At 33.9% G+C, this 14340-nt stretch overlaps 1 protein-coding gene across 1 annotated transcript; it reads right to left on the reverse strand.

The window, feature by feature from the left end:
- Positions 1 to 219: 219 nt before the first annotated feature.
- LOC149539735 (glycerophosphodiester phosphodiesterase GDPDL7-like) lies at positions 220 to 13963 on the reverse strand. The gene is made up of 9 exons (XM_089800931.1): positions 13471 to 13963; positions 12115 to 12411; positions 5023 to 5132; positions 4321 to 4825; positions 4105 to 4146; positions 3683 to 3973; positions 3250 to 3389; positions 2634 to 3117; positions 220 to 817 (listed from the first exon to the last, which is right to left on the reverse strand). The coding sequence occupies exons 1-9, from the start codon at positions 13571 to 13573 to the stop codon at positions 516 to 518; spliced, it is 2274 nt and encodes a 757-aa protein (XP_089657057.1). The 5' UTR covers positions 13574 to 13963; the 3' UTR covers positions 220 to 515.
- Positions 13964 to 14340: the final 377 nt, after the last annotated feature.

The following is a 14340-nucleotide window of genomic DNA, read 5'->3' on the forward strand; positions in this document are numbered from 1 at the left end:
CAAAAAAATTTAAGATAGAAAAAGCCTTTTTCTGTATGCCTGCTTGCAGGGTTAAAAGTAAAAACTAAGTAACGTTTGGGATGAGTAACTTTAGGAATTATATTATGAATTCTATCAAACTTATATTTAAATATAACACTTTTTGCAAATTCAATAAAATATTATTATGTCTCCATCCAGAAAAGACCATCATGATCCAAGGTGTAATAAGAGAAGCTGTTATTGAAAATTTTAATTTTTCTCAAATATTTAAATTTGAAACGGAACTTGAAAACATTTTGCAAATTTCAAAAAAATGGACATATTGCTGGAGTACACTTCCCTCTAGAGAAGAAGATCAGCCGGTCATTCCATAATAATGGAAGCCCTGTCTCTGAGATTTAAGAAAATACTTCTAAAATAAAGTACAAAAAAAACTCTTAGGAAAACATGGAATAACAAACAAGTTCGGCTAAAGCGAAAATACTAGTACTTATAAACTGTGTATATAGAATCAAATATATTACAAACATCCTTCAGAAAAAAATCAAGAATAATAAGAATCCTATTGTAAGAGACACAAACAGAGGTTGCCTAGCACAACAATTGCTGCTGTTTTTGCTGGAACCAGGCGAAGTGGAAGGTGACTTGGACTCTGGCTCAGGGGCAAGAGCTTCCTTCAATGGCGGCAATGGAGCATTTGCTACTGATGACAGAGATGGTTCTGGGGCAATAGCAGGTCCAAAGTTCTCTGGTCGTAGAGTTGACAAATCCATTCCAGGAACAACAAGAAACATGGGGTAATCATCTTCTGTCTGAGGATGGAGACATTTATTTCCTGCAATCACAAATATATGTTATGTTGGACTTTAAGACTGAGATTGATCATTACATCAAAATCCAGGAGTAAAATATTTCAATTATTAATAAGATGAAAGGAAAACAATCCCCTTGTGGACTTGTAATAGTTGTGTGATCACTCATGGGTGGTCTAAAAACCTACGTTACCAGAAGAGACGCATTGATGCAGATACTGGTTTTATATTGGAGATGGGAATGTATACCATAACAATTGACAATCGGTAGTGGGAGACAGCAAGAAATTAAAAATATGTATAACTTACGAATATGCAACTATGAATGTAAAGTACTTGAATACTAATTTAAAGTAGAAAAAAATTAAGTACTGAAACTACAATCCTAAACTTAACTTTATTTAAAGGATAGTTACCAAAAGACACGGATTATTACAGATACAGGTGTCATATTGGAGATGGGAATGGGTACCATATGCCTCTTGAATAAATAGTTGACAATAGGTAATGGGAGAATATCATACAATGAATATGCAACTATGAATGCTAAGTACTTGAATGCTAATTTGAAGTGAATTAAGGTTTTGAAGTACTGAAATACATGTCAACGAATGCAAAGATTTATTACATTGATGTTTGATAATCATAAGCACGATGCTTAAACACTACTTTGAATCATAATCTCTTGGATATGGCAGACTTAGACCAATAGGAGAATGCCATTATTTTATAGTGCTATAAAAGTCCTTAGAGATGACTTACCTTTTATCAATTGAAAAATTTCAATACACAGACATCCAAAGTCTTTGGGATTTGACAGGGAAGTTTGTTACTACCAAAAGAAAATATTGAAAGTCTATAACTTTTTATCTAAAAAGTACAAAAGCAGAAGTCAAGTAGTCTATTTATTTATTATTTTTGACTTTTATCAACCACATCAACATTTTTAAAAATTTGGTGCAATTTACATGATATATTTGGGAAAAAAACTTATAATAAAGGAAGTTTCCCATTATTCAAGGAATACTTCTAGGAGGCATATAGAAGCACAAAAAAATTTCATCAAACGTCTCCTAGAGTCTGGAAATGTTAAAATAACATACGAGCTGGCAAATGAATCTTCTATTAACTAATAAAATTTGTTTCCCACCCAACTGCTATGGGAATGTTTAGAATTTACCAGGCTGGTTACAATATTTTAGGGCATTAGGTAAAAAGAAAAATGATGTAGGAATAGAAGCATAAAGAAAAATTACAATGCCTGCAATGCTTCCCTGACAGTTACATGCAGAAGTCAGTGCAATAACACACAAAAGCTATGTAAGTCAGAAATTTGGAATCAAGCGCAATAACTTCTTTATCATGAATCTTCAGTGGATGTATGCTTCTGATTTATGAGCACATTTAATTTTTTCCTGGTGATTTACTTTTAATTTATAAACGTTATCTTGTTAATAATCCGGCAAATACCTGCACCACTGAAGATTCTACGGGTGTCACACGTAGACAATAAAATCTACAAAATTCAACTCAGTTTTGTCCTTGCACCAACTAATGTCTACATGAAGTTATTAATAATAAGAAAAATAATAAAACCAGTGATGGATCTTGGACTGTGCCAAATCCTAAATAATTATGAGTTAGAGATACAGGACATATGCCCTCAAGCACAAATATATGATTATTAAAGCACATTAATATAACATTTTCATGATAAAAGATCTGAAACTGAATGGATATAATGCATGTAAGAGGAAAGTGAAAGAGAAGCATTAGTATTCTATTAATATTTACCATGGGAAAAAGGCATTAGAGATTAACTTAAAGTAGATGACTTACCTAAATATGCTTTTGATGTTGCTGGGAAGTCAGTGATAAGCCCATCTACTTTGGAAACTTGTACAAAAGAATTGATTGCCATTGTTGGATCTGAGAAAAAATCAAAGGCTAGAGAAGGGAATTCATTTCTCAAGGTGTAGACGAAAACTGACATATTATGATGGTGAAAGCGCTTGACAACATTTGAATCGCCTAACAGGAAGTAGTTGTTTGTATCCCGGAATAAAACACTCCTTGACAGTGCTACAGTGTCGGCAAGTTTTCTGATCTCCTTGATGGCAGAACTAGAGATAGTAACATCAGTTTCAAGTACTTTATAAATAAGCTTAAAGTTTGTTCTTTGCTTAAACTGCATAAGCACAGCACTGTCATCAGATTGTATCGTGATCTTGTCCGAAATTTTATTATATTGAGATGTATTTAAAGCAGAAAGAGTGCCGTTTGTGACATCAAGGTTCCGTTCTGATATTATTGCCCGCGCATTCTGTAAACAACACAAAAGGCACTCTCTCATAATGTTTTTATACTAATTGTCTTGATAGTGACAGAATGCATATATAATAAAAACATGGGCAATGCCTTCTCTCAGAGAACTAATTGGCTCCAAAAACTATACCTCAATGCTGATAAGAACACTGATGTTTGCTTCTTTAGCAAATTTGAGAAAATCAGTCAAAGTCATGTATTTCCCAACATTAGCTTCTGCAGGATTACGATAAAGCTGATAATCTTTCCCATATTTACTAGATATGTTCACTGCATAAATCAAGAAAAATTTATATCAATATCGTGTCAGTAACCCCTAAAATCAGATAATAAGTAATACTAAATACAAGAATTGAAATCTATTTGGCATTTCCCTATTATAGTATATAGTTATACCCATAATCTATATGCTTCTTGAGTTTCCATGAAGAAGGAAAGGTTAAAAATATCAAAACACTGCAAATTGCCACTTAAACTTGCATATTTGGATGTTACCTAGTAAACAAGGATGATACTTATCTCTTTGAGACTGACTGCTTGGCTGGGAAAGAGACCAGTCTTACCTGTCAAGCTTTGAATTTCCTTCCAGGTGAGATCAAATGTGAAGATGCCTTGATCCTTCTGAATGGATGGAATTGATTTCGACCGAGAAGGATAAAATGCAGAGTTTGATGCTATAGTTGTCCCCACAAAAAGATCTGGTGATTCCCTACAGAACGTGATGCCATCTTTTGTTATTTGGACACTGCAATCAATATAATCAGCACCATCTGTTATAGCAGCCTGATATGCAACATCGGTACAACCTGGATAGTTACCACTTGCTCCATTGTGGGAAATAATTAGTGGGTTTCCTACAGTCGGAAATTGAATATGATTAATGTTACTAAACAATTTATAAAATTATGAAGCTCCACAAAGTTGCTCAAAATATTTGTAAGAAATTCATAATAAGACAACAAATAAATAAAGCGAGTCTGTGTACCTGCCTTGGGAGAACGACTGCCATTGTTGTAAGCATAGCAAGCTGCATTGTCATTTATTTAGAGCAATCTAATTAAGTCCCAAGGAAATAAAATACAAAGATAATGATAGCTAAAAAGATAAATTTTGTAATCACTCATAGAAATTAGGCCTTAAAAAAATCATAAGTTACTAAAGGCGTGAATCAGGTAAAAAATGAAGTACAAATATGCTGCACCTATTGCTTCTGATGCTGTTACTGGAAAATCTGTTAGAAAGCCATCCACTGCAAAATTATTGTTGTCTGCAAACTGTAGATACTCTCGTATTGGATCATAGCTGTAATTGTAGCTCATATCATATTCATCATTGTTAAAATCAAAAGCAAAAATTTCTAGCCCTGCAGCATGTGCATCTTTAACAAGATCTGTAGGATCTTGTAAATACTTGTTCATGCCAAGTGGCCATATGTAGCTCTTCGGAACGAGAATCCCGGAGGCAAACTCCTTCACAGATGTTAAATCTTTTAGCATAGAACCATATGTTTCATTTATCGAAGGGTCAATATCTTCTTTGTTCATGAATCTGAGTATCAACTTTATCTTCCTGCTTCTAAATTTTGGTGCCATAGCTCTCAAAAACCCAACCTCCGTCGAAGAGATGTAATTCAAGGTTACGCGTTTTGATAAAGTCTCCAAATATGAAGACATGCTCAGTTTGTGTTCGTTGAAAAATTTGGAGTACTGCCATTAATGTGAATATATATAAGAATAAAAAAGCACTTCATGGTAGAGAAGTGCTTGCAAATTAATAATAATGTTTTAACATTCATAGCTGAAAGCGAATACTTATTTAAAAATAGAACCAATTGCTAGACAAACAATAACTTTGAACATGCACACTTGGTCAAAACTGCAATGAGGAAGCCCAAATAATATACCTGTATGTTAAACCAGATGGCAGTTGGCCCAATTCCAGGCAATTCTTCTGGTGATAACAGTGCATACATTTGGTCAAAGCTAAGAGCACGAGTCTGGAATGGTTGAATCGCTGTAAAAGATGAAAGATGATAATTATTTAACTATCCCTACGGAAGAAACGTAAGCAATTCCAAAATGAAAGCATGCATCAACATAGTTCAACCTTTTTTCCATGGAAACTTTTTAACAGTTGCAATTCATCTCTTAATATCACATTTTGCATTTTAAACTAGTTTTCTGTATGCTCTCCATAAATTGTCGATCATGCCACAGTTTTGCCACATTTATGTTCTCATTTGAAACTAAATAAATCAAGGGCTTTTAAGATTTACATCCTCTAAAATTGTATACTGCAGCAACATTTTTATTCTCTGAAAGGCCAGTAAGAAAAAGACAGTTGAAGTTTGTAGCTGCGACAGAGATCATCATCTCTGATTTATGAGATAAAATATGTTTGCTATGACCGTTATGGTCATCTTCAGCTGAAGGAGATATTTGTAATTATATTTAAGTTAATATTATGCAAAAGACATGTGTCATACGTCATGCGTATGGAAATGTGAAGGGCTGAATATGTGAAAATATGAAGGGTCTTATTTTTGGGACTCAAAGAGACATTCCGGTGAAAGATGAAAAGTCTGATGCAATCTATTTAAGTGATTGCTTGGTATATTGTAAACCAATCATATAAAAGCCTTGTACTATGAACATTTCTTGATCAATAAAATAGATTTTTGCTAGTGTAATGGGGTTTTTCCCTTCAAGTGGAAGGGTTTTCCAAGGATAAATATTTTGAGTCTTTTGTGTATCGCTCTGATTTTGTTGTTTATCTCTATTTCTGGGCCAAAAATTTAACATGGTATTAAAGCCAGGTTAAATAAATGCAATAAAAGATAATAGTGAGGCAATTTTTTTAGTCATGTTAATCAATGTTCTAGGTCTGGTTCTGTCAATATGAAGGAATCTGCAGATAGTTATTTCTTATATGTTTTTTGTGTCTCTCGACATTAAAGGATGATGTTGATGTTGAGTTAAGGATCATTTGCAGATGTAATTGCATTGCCATTTTGGTATATACTTTTCAAATGCATCTATCTCCTCTCATATATGTTAAGAATGAGACATGGAGAGACATGTCTATCCATTAAAATTAATAAAATAACAAATTATATAATATCTTATATATCAAATATTTTATATATATATACTAGTCTCATAGGGTTAACCGACTGAAGCTACCAAACATTAACACTCCCTCTTAGCTAGGGAGGATAAACAAGAATCATACACAATATGAATAACATATTACCTCAATGTAAAAATGGTTTCTGAAATGTCAACTCATTTGACTTCTCCGTTTATTGAAATGCCAACTCATTTGGCAAATGTCAACTCATTTGACTTTCTAGTTTATTGAGTATCAACTCATTTGATATTGGAATTGTCAACTTGACATTTGAACAAAGTTATTGTAAGATAGTCACCTTACAATAACTTATGCAAATAAAAGTGATAATCATTTGGAAGTCGTCACTTTCTCATGATATACACAGGGGATAGGCCCATATGGTTATGAACAATATTCATAAATTGCAGTCCTCTTAACTGTTTACAATTTATTGATCATTAGAGAATCCTTCTCAACATGATCTACTCCTCCTAAGTTAATACGACCGAGATCGCTAAAGGTTGACTAAATTATATCCTCTATTTGCTCCCTCTTTTTCAAGGTTGCCTCTAATGAAATGTAAGGCCCCTTCTAAATCTCAAATCTCCCTCTTTTCCTACAATAACAATCTCGAAGGAAAAGATCAAGGCATATAATTCTTATAGTATGTATTGAAATACAAAAAATAATTTTACATAATAATAATATCATTCCAAAAATATAGATAATATCTAATTTAAATATATCCCTTGAACATATATGCATATATTCAATCCTCAATATATATTTTAATCAATATTTTAAACATATTATTTGATATCTATTATCATTCTAATTTATAATATTATCATTAACCTTCTCTCTCTACACACACACCTACGTACTTTATTCACGTAATATGTAATGTCAAAAGTGGATTTAAAAGTGTAACTCTTATACTTATCTTTTAAAGGGTTGGTGCCTCTTATACCCATATGTCTTTATCCACCTTTTACTTACCTTGTGGGCCGTTGTTCCTTTATGGCTTGGTTTCTTAGTTTATATGTAGACCTTGTAATTTTCCTTGAAAAGACCTCGTCACTCGATCCTTTATGTGGGTCACGTGTCTTGGACATATACCCTCACTTCAAGTCTGCTACTTAGACAACAACTTCCTTATTGCCTCGGGTTTGTTTCCCTCTTCTCATTGTGTCCCCACATCATGCGAGTGTGGATGCCAAGTGGGTCATTGTTGTTCGTTTAAGCTTCCCCTTCAATATCATTTCGTCAATATCTTTTCAAATGCTCGTCAGCCCAATGTGTTTAAGTTTCTATGTGAGTGGCATTTGCTTCATACTAGCCATGGTGGCAATACGTTGATGGGATATGGAAGATATTATCAAGAAAAGGCCACCCCTCTAATGAATCAATGAGGAGCCATTTTACAGGGGATATGGCCATGTTCTTAGGAATTTGCGGCTTCTAAGACATATATGCTGAACATGTTATCCCTTCCAATTCTGCAACTTATTCACCCTGCCAATATGGTTTTTCATGTCACTTATTTCCCTTGATTACTAATGGTGAAGTACACATTTGACGCAGGGTTTCTTACAATGCTCGCATCTCAGCAGACTCCATGGATCTCCAGCCATATTTTCTTGCACGGACTGTATTAATATCTTCATTTGGTCACTGTCATGGAAATTATTTCCACAATGTGTATGTCCCTACCATATTCTTATTTAATTTCATAGACTGCCCAGTCAAAGGGCATCTTCTTAATATATTATCCAATCAGAACTTGTCTTTAGAATATGATCTTTTTTCCATTCGATTTACATATCTGCAATTAGGCTCTGATATCATGTTGAGTTTATAAGGATCATTTGCAAATGTAATTGCATTGCCATTTTGGTATATACTTTTCAAATGCATTAATCTCCTCTCATATATGTTAAGAATGAGACATGAAGAGGCATGTCTCCTCATGAGACATGTCTATCCATTAAAATTTATAAAATAACAAATTATAATATTATATATATATATATATAATTAATATATATAAAATATATCACACTTATATATGTAAATATATATAGATATATATATATATATATACTAGTCTCATAGATTTAACCGACTAAAGCTACCAAACATTAACGGTTGATTGGTGGACATTTCTACAAAAGATTAGATAGCAAATACATTAGAAGATGCTGAAGATGTTGATCACAGTTCACAAATGGTGAAGTGTGATCAAGGAGGTTGTTGCGAGTCATGGAGGCAGATGATTGGCAGCAATCAATCCTCTTCGTCTTATGCAAATCCTACTTCATATAGTATCGTTGTCGTTTCATGTTAGATAACAGAGTTATACTTATGATTCTATCTCCAGCTGCAAAGGTTGTGTTATGAGTGGATAACCAAATGGTCGACTGCTCAACAAGTTGGGGGAAATTCATACACCTCTATAGATTCGAACACTTTTGTATTAAGATTTTTGAGCTCTCAAAAGCTTCTAAATATTATATGAATGCCACTGTTGTCACACTCACTCAGACTCCTTTCAGTTATAATGAATTTGGAACCCTTTTTGTTATATCTCTCGAACTTACCTTTTCCTTTGAGAAGAGGATCTCATGCAAAGAAAATCGATAGAGAAGAAGATCAAGAGGTGAAGCCGTTTCTTTGTCATACAACTCACAATGCTCATGTCAAATACGCTTCGCATACAAATCACAGCCAATTATATGTCCACGTCAAAAGATGAGTCGGCAACCAATAAGGTAAGATGTCGGGAGAGTGAAGAACGACACCATTAGAATCTGCATAAGCTCGAAAGCTTCTAGATGGATTCTCATGAGCTTTGGAATAATCAACGTTCTTTCTTGTTTTAAGTTTGTTGCCATCAATGGTGTTACGCTTGTAACCATAATGAAAAAATTAGCATTGAAGATGATAGGAAGATTCAAATGGATGATGACTTTGATCGATCTTGTTCTTCTCTGGGATAATTTCTTGTTGTTCGCAATTCTAAATCTTCCTGTTTGTTTATTGGTATCGCATCTAACTATGAGTTCTGCGTGTTCAATGTTTTAGCTCCTCTTTTATGATTGAAATCGACAATAATAGAAAGTCTTTCAATAAGTCAAAGTCTCGAAAATCAAGGGACGCACATCAAAGATCATAATCATGGGGGAATTTTCTTTCCATCTCTGGATGAAGACTAAATCAAAGTCTTCTTTTCAAGAGTTATGAATTGTGAATATCTCTTATTACCGCTTCTGCCATCGTTGAGAAATTACAGATTTTTTAATATAATCTACCATCTCCTGCCATTCCGTGGATCCTATTTATTGTTAATATATCACCTATGAGTTCATCAATAATTGCAAGAGTTCATAAAACTCATGTCCCGTGCATGTATAATTAGTAAAAATCGTGTGTTGTATATCTTTAGTCTGTGCAGGTATCCTTGTTAAGGTTGTGATCGAGGACACCAAGAAGACTATTTGGGATGAATAAAGATTGTGCTTGAAAGATATTTTCCATTGCTATTGAAAATGGCACGATATGCTCAAGCTGGGATGATTTGTTCTAATAAGTATTTTGTGATAATATCTTTGATATTTTTAAATCAGGAATATTGATTCTGAGTATTGTGATACTTTGCATTTCATAAAATTTTGATCGATGTGTGATTTCAAAGCTTTAGAGTAACAGGAATCTGGTTACTTTGTTTAATTACAGAAGTTGTAACAGTAGACATGTTCCAATAACAGACCAAGCACTATAATTCGTGATTCATTAAAGGATATTATAGTGTCTGAAAACTCTCAACAAATTGTTCACGTAATGGTTGACCAGTAATCTTGGTCTGGATTTATGCAAGTGTTTTGGAAATGATTGGAGATGCCAGCACAAACTAAAGTTGCTAACTCAATTACTTAGATCAATGAATTTCTTATCATGTTTTTGTGATTTTAAAATTTTAACCACAATATTGAGGCATGTGGTGTTCCTTTAGAAGCTATTCAAAGGTGTTGCTAGATGATAAGGAGATAAGTGTTATCAGATTGTTGCTAGTATAATTTTTGCATTGGCCGCAGAGGCACAAGACAAAACCTCTTTTTTGTGCATGATTCTTGTATCTAACTGCAAGAGAGTATATTTTTGCTTTGATTTCTATGATAAGTGTATATTATGTGTATATTATGAGTTTTTATAGATCTCTTTTGGTTGTAGGATGCAATGGGATAGTGAGATATTTTTGCAACATTGTTTGCAGTCTTGGTGGCACATTATCTTCATTAAAAGAGAAAGATCATGTTTAGAGAGAGACTATTCAGCTTCAGAGGCCATCTTCTTGTAGTTATTAAAGATGTCCTTGCTGAGAGGGAGTCTCTGTTATTAAAGCTGTCCCTGCTGAGAGGGAGTCTCTGTTAAGAGAAAATTTCAGTTATTAAAGTTGTCCCTGCTGAGAGGAGTCTTAGTTAAGAGAAAATCTCAGTTATTAAAGTTGTCTCTACTGAGAGGGTGTCTCTGTTAAGAAAAAATCTCAGTTGTTAATGTATTCCTATGTGGGAGAAGTTTGAGGTGAAAGCCCTCGTTCCACCCTCTGTGATTAGGCATGGTGGACCACCCTCTGTGAGTAGGCATGGTGGAAACACATTCTTCTCTAGGAGAAGTTTGAGGTGAAAGCCCTCCTTCCACCCTCTACGAGTAGGCATGGTGGACCACCATCTGCGAGTAGGCATGGTGAAACTGTATGCCTCTCTAAGAGAAATTTTGAGACAAAAGTCTTTGTTCTATCCTCTACGAGCTCACATGGTGAAAGTCATGTGTGTGACTTCATTCTATGTGCTTATGAAGTAACTATGGTGGATAATGTTATGCTGATATAACATATGAACTTATCGTCTTTGGTTGCAGCTATGTGTGAATGCCTAACTAAAGATATCTCTCTTGCTAAGAGGGAGTGTTGAAGTTTGTAGCTGCAATAGAGATCATCATCCCTGATTTTATGACATAAAATATGTTTGTTATGACCGTTAAGGTCATCTTCGGTTGAAAGAGGTATTTGTAATTATATTTAAGTTAATATTATGCAAAAGACATGTAGAGGCATGCGTATGGAAATGTGAAGGGTTGAATATGTGGAAATATGAAGGGTCTTATTTTTGGGACTCAAAGAGACATTCGAGTGAAAGATGAAGAGTTTGATGCAATCTATTTAAGTGATTGCTTGGTATATTGTAAATCAATCAAGTAAAAGCTTTCTACTATGAACATTTCTTGATCAATAAAATAGATTTTTGTTGGTGTGGCTGGGTTTTTCTCTTCAAGTTGAAGGGTTTTCCAAGGATAAATATTTTGAATCTTTTGTGTATTATTTTGCCTTGATTTTGTTGATTATCTCTATTTCTGGGCCAAAACTTTAACAAAGACAACAGAGAACAAGGTTATCGTATGAACATTTGTATGAGCACAACCGACTAGACACAGAGTGTGAGGGTCACTCACTGCAAAGAGTGAGGATAATGCATAAATTCTATTGATATGTTCATCATTTAATGGTGTCAGCCTCAATTACACAAGCATTTCATTCATAACCTTAATAGTAAATTACTCTTAAAATCAAAAAAACATCAAAAAAAAACTTGGAGACTTTGTTCTGGAATTATGAAACAGAAAAACAGTGCTCTAAGCAACTAAATAAAGTCATGACTAAAACCAGTATTCTACATATGTATTTACACTACAATAGGTCTTAGAGGCCAATTTGGTCCATATCATAGCTCATTATGCCAACATTTGCATTAAATCCTCAGAGCAAATGTATAGTATGTATGTTATGAAACAATAATAAAATGATGACTGCTATGCATTATGAACTGACCTGAAACATTGTTGAAGAGCTCATCTGCAGTGAAGTCAATAGAAAAATATCCACTCACATTTTCCCCATTGACAAGATAAGTAGTATTCCGGTTTGGGTATACTGATTGAACGTTCGTACTATTTCCCAAGTCTAGATTTGTTCGGCAAATACCTTGCCCATCTTTTGTTAACTGCAAGTCACAGAACATAACAGCATCATATAAGCTGTTATTGATTGCAAAGTCGTAAGCAATTTTAACATGGTCGGGAAAAAGGCCTGACAGTCCACCACGAGCTATGACCAGTGGCGCTTCACCTTGAAAAAGAGAGAGAAAAAAATCAGTAAAAAAGAGAGTAATCATTGATAATATTAGAACATATTTGAAACTAGAAATGCATTATTCAATGAGAATGACCCTAGATATGAAAGCCATGGTTTACACTAGATTCAGATTAACACTCTCCAGAAAAACCTAATCCTCTTGAAGAAGAAGAATCATTATATTCTGAGTATTGCAGAAGGTAATAAGACTTGGAGTTAGAACCAACATATTAGGTATCCAATCAAGTGATTCGCCTTGCAAGATTTGAATTTGTAATCTCTTTTACAAGAGTACAGGCTTTCCACTAAACCAACTCAAAGGCACCAAAAATGAAATAGAAATAGAGCAATTCCAACAATAATTATCATTGATAACTTTTAAACTAAAAACAACACATTACCCACTCATGCAGAAACCACCTCCACACTAGAAATAATTTATGGAAGACCAAAAGTCACAATTTAGTATTTCACTGTAAATGTTCCTTTAGGATTGAACTTAGATCTTGCCGATACAACTCCATGCTTTTATCAATTAATCTCAACCCCTCTGGCATGTGTTAATACTTTAAAAAAAGCTAGCTATGCATGATAAATGTCAAAACCTTGCTCAATTGGAATGTTTCACACATTTACAAATAAAAAAGAGGCAATAAAAACAGAACTGATAGATATTTGAATCACTGGGATGTATAGATGATAATCCAAAAATACTTTGATAGATAGTTAAAACAGTAAGTATCCGTGTAGAAATATCAGACTAGTATATAATCAACCCTCAAATAGATGATTAGATCTGTTATACTAATCATTTTGCAAATCATCCATCCATAACACATTTACATTAATGCAATTGAAGATTGAAACCCCTTTTAAATTAAATAGCCATTATATCGCAGCCATGCCCAAATTAATCCATCCGTAACACATTAACCTAAAATGAATTGGCCACTGAGCTCCCTCGTATACGATAAATTAAATAACCAATCCCTAAGAAATGAATAATTTTTTGCTGTTGAAACAAAAGCAATGGCAAAAAGATAAAACACCAACCGCTAAGTGTTTTCCATGAACTCTTCTTCTGGGCAAAAACCTCCTGATTTGAGCAGAGGCAGAGAACTGCAACAAGTAGCAATGGCAGCAACCAATAGGCCATTGTCTGTAGATGGCATGCAGTTCAAAACTCCCCAAGCTTTTATACTTAATATGTGATATATATGTTCCGTTATAATCTAAACCCATGCTGGAGTCTGGAGCAAATATAGTGTTCGATGATTGACTACAATACTGCAAATCCGGGGAAGTTAGTAGAAAATAAGGAGGTGGATGTATCAGCATTGTGCACGCGCATTTAACATCGATCAGTCACAGTAAATGAATTCCCACACTATTGAAATAGATTGCTAATTTTAGGCGAAACCTTCATAACCGCCCGCTTTTTTGCATACAGCGTGTCTTCAGTTATTCTCTGTGGATACATCATTTAAGATATGTTTTTTTAAAAACCGCGTTCAAAACGGCTAGGTATTGTGCATATATTCTTGTCGACCAAATACTGTACACATTTGTATTTTATTTATGCTATTATCTATCAGCCATTGGAATTCCTCAAGTAGAGTTGAAAAAAAAATGTTTTCTTTTGGTATAATTTAAGTTTATAATGATTGATAGTTTATGTTGAAATTAAGTATACTAGTAATCACATATTTGGGTACATCTAAAAGGTGTGAAAGGTTAATTTGGACTTATTTTATTTTATTATACATTTATATTCTAAGGTCGGTCAATTAGTATATGAAGTGGTAATGGGTGTAAAAGGGAAGCTATATAAGGGTGGAGAGAGATGCAAGAATAAATATAAAGAGATGGAGATACAGAGGTAATTAGACTTAATATAAGAGAAGGAATGTAACAAGGAAGAGT

This window comes from Cupressus sempervirens, chromosome 9, assembly GCF_028749045.1.
Source record: "Cupressus sempervirens isolate cs-2001-9-10 chromosome 9, ASM2874904v1, whole genome shotgun sequence".
Classification (NCBI taxonomy): domain Eukaryota; kingdom Viridiplantae; phylum Streptophyta; class Pinopsida; order Cupressales; family Cupressaceae; genus Cupressus; species Cupressus sempervirens.

Coding starts and splice junctions, on each gene's coding strand:
- LOC149539735 (XM_089800931.1), bottom strand. CDS start 13,573: ATGGCCTATTGGTTGCTGCCATTGCTACTTGTTGCAGTTCTCTGCCTC. Junction 4,826..5,022: donor CCATCTGGTTTAACATACAG/GTATATTATTTG, acceptor CATTAATGGCAG/TACTCCAAATTTTTCAACGA. Junction 818..2,633: donor AACATCAAAAGCATATTTAG/GTAAGTCATCTA, acceptor TTGTGATTGCAG/GAAATAAATGTCTCCATCCT.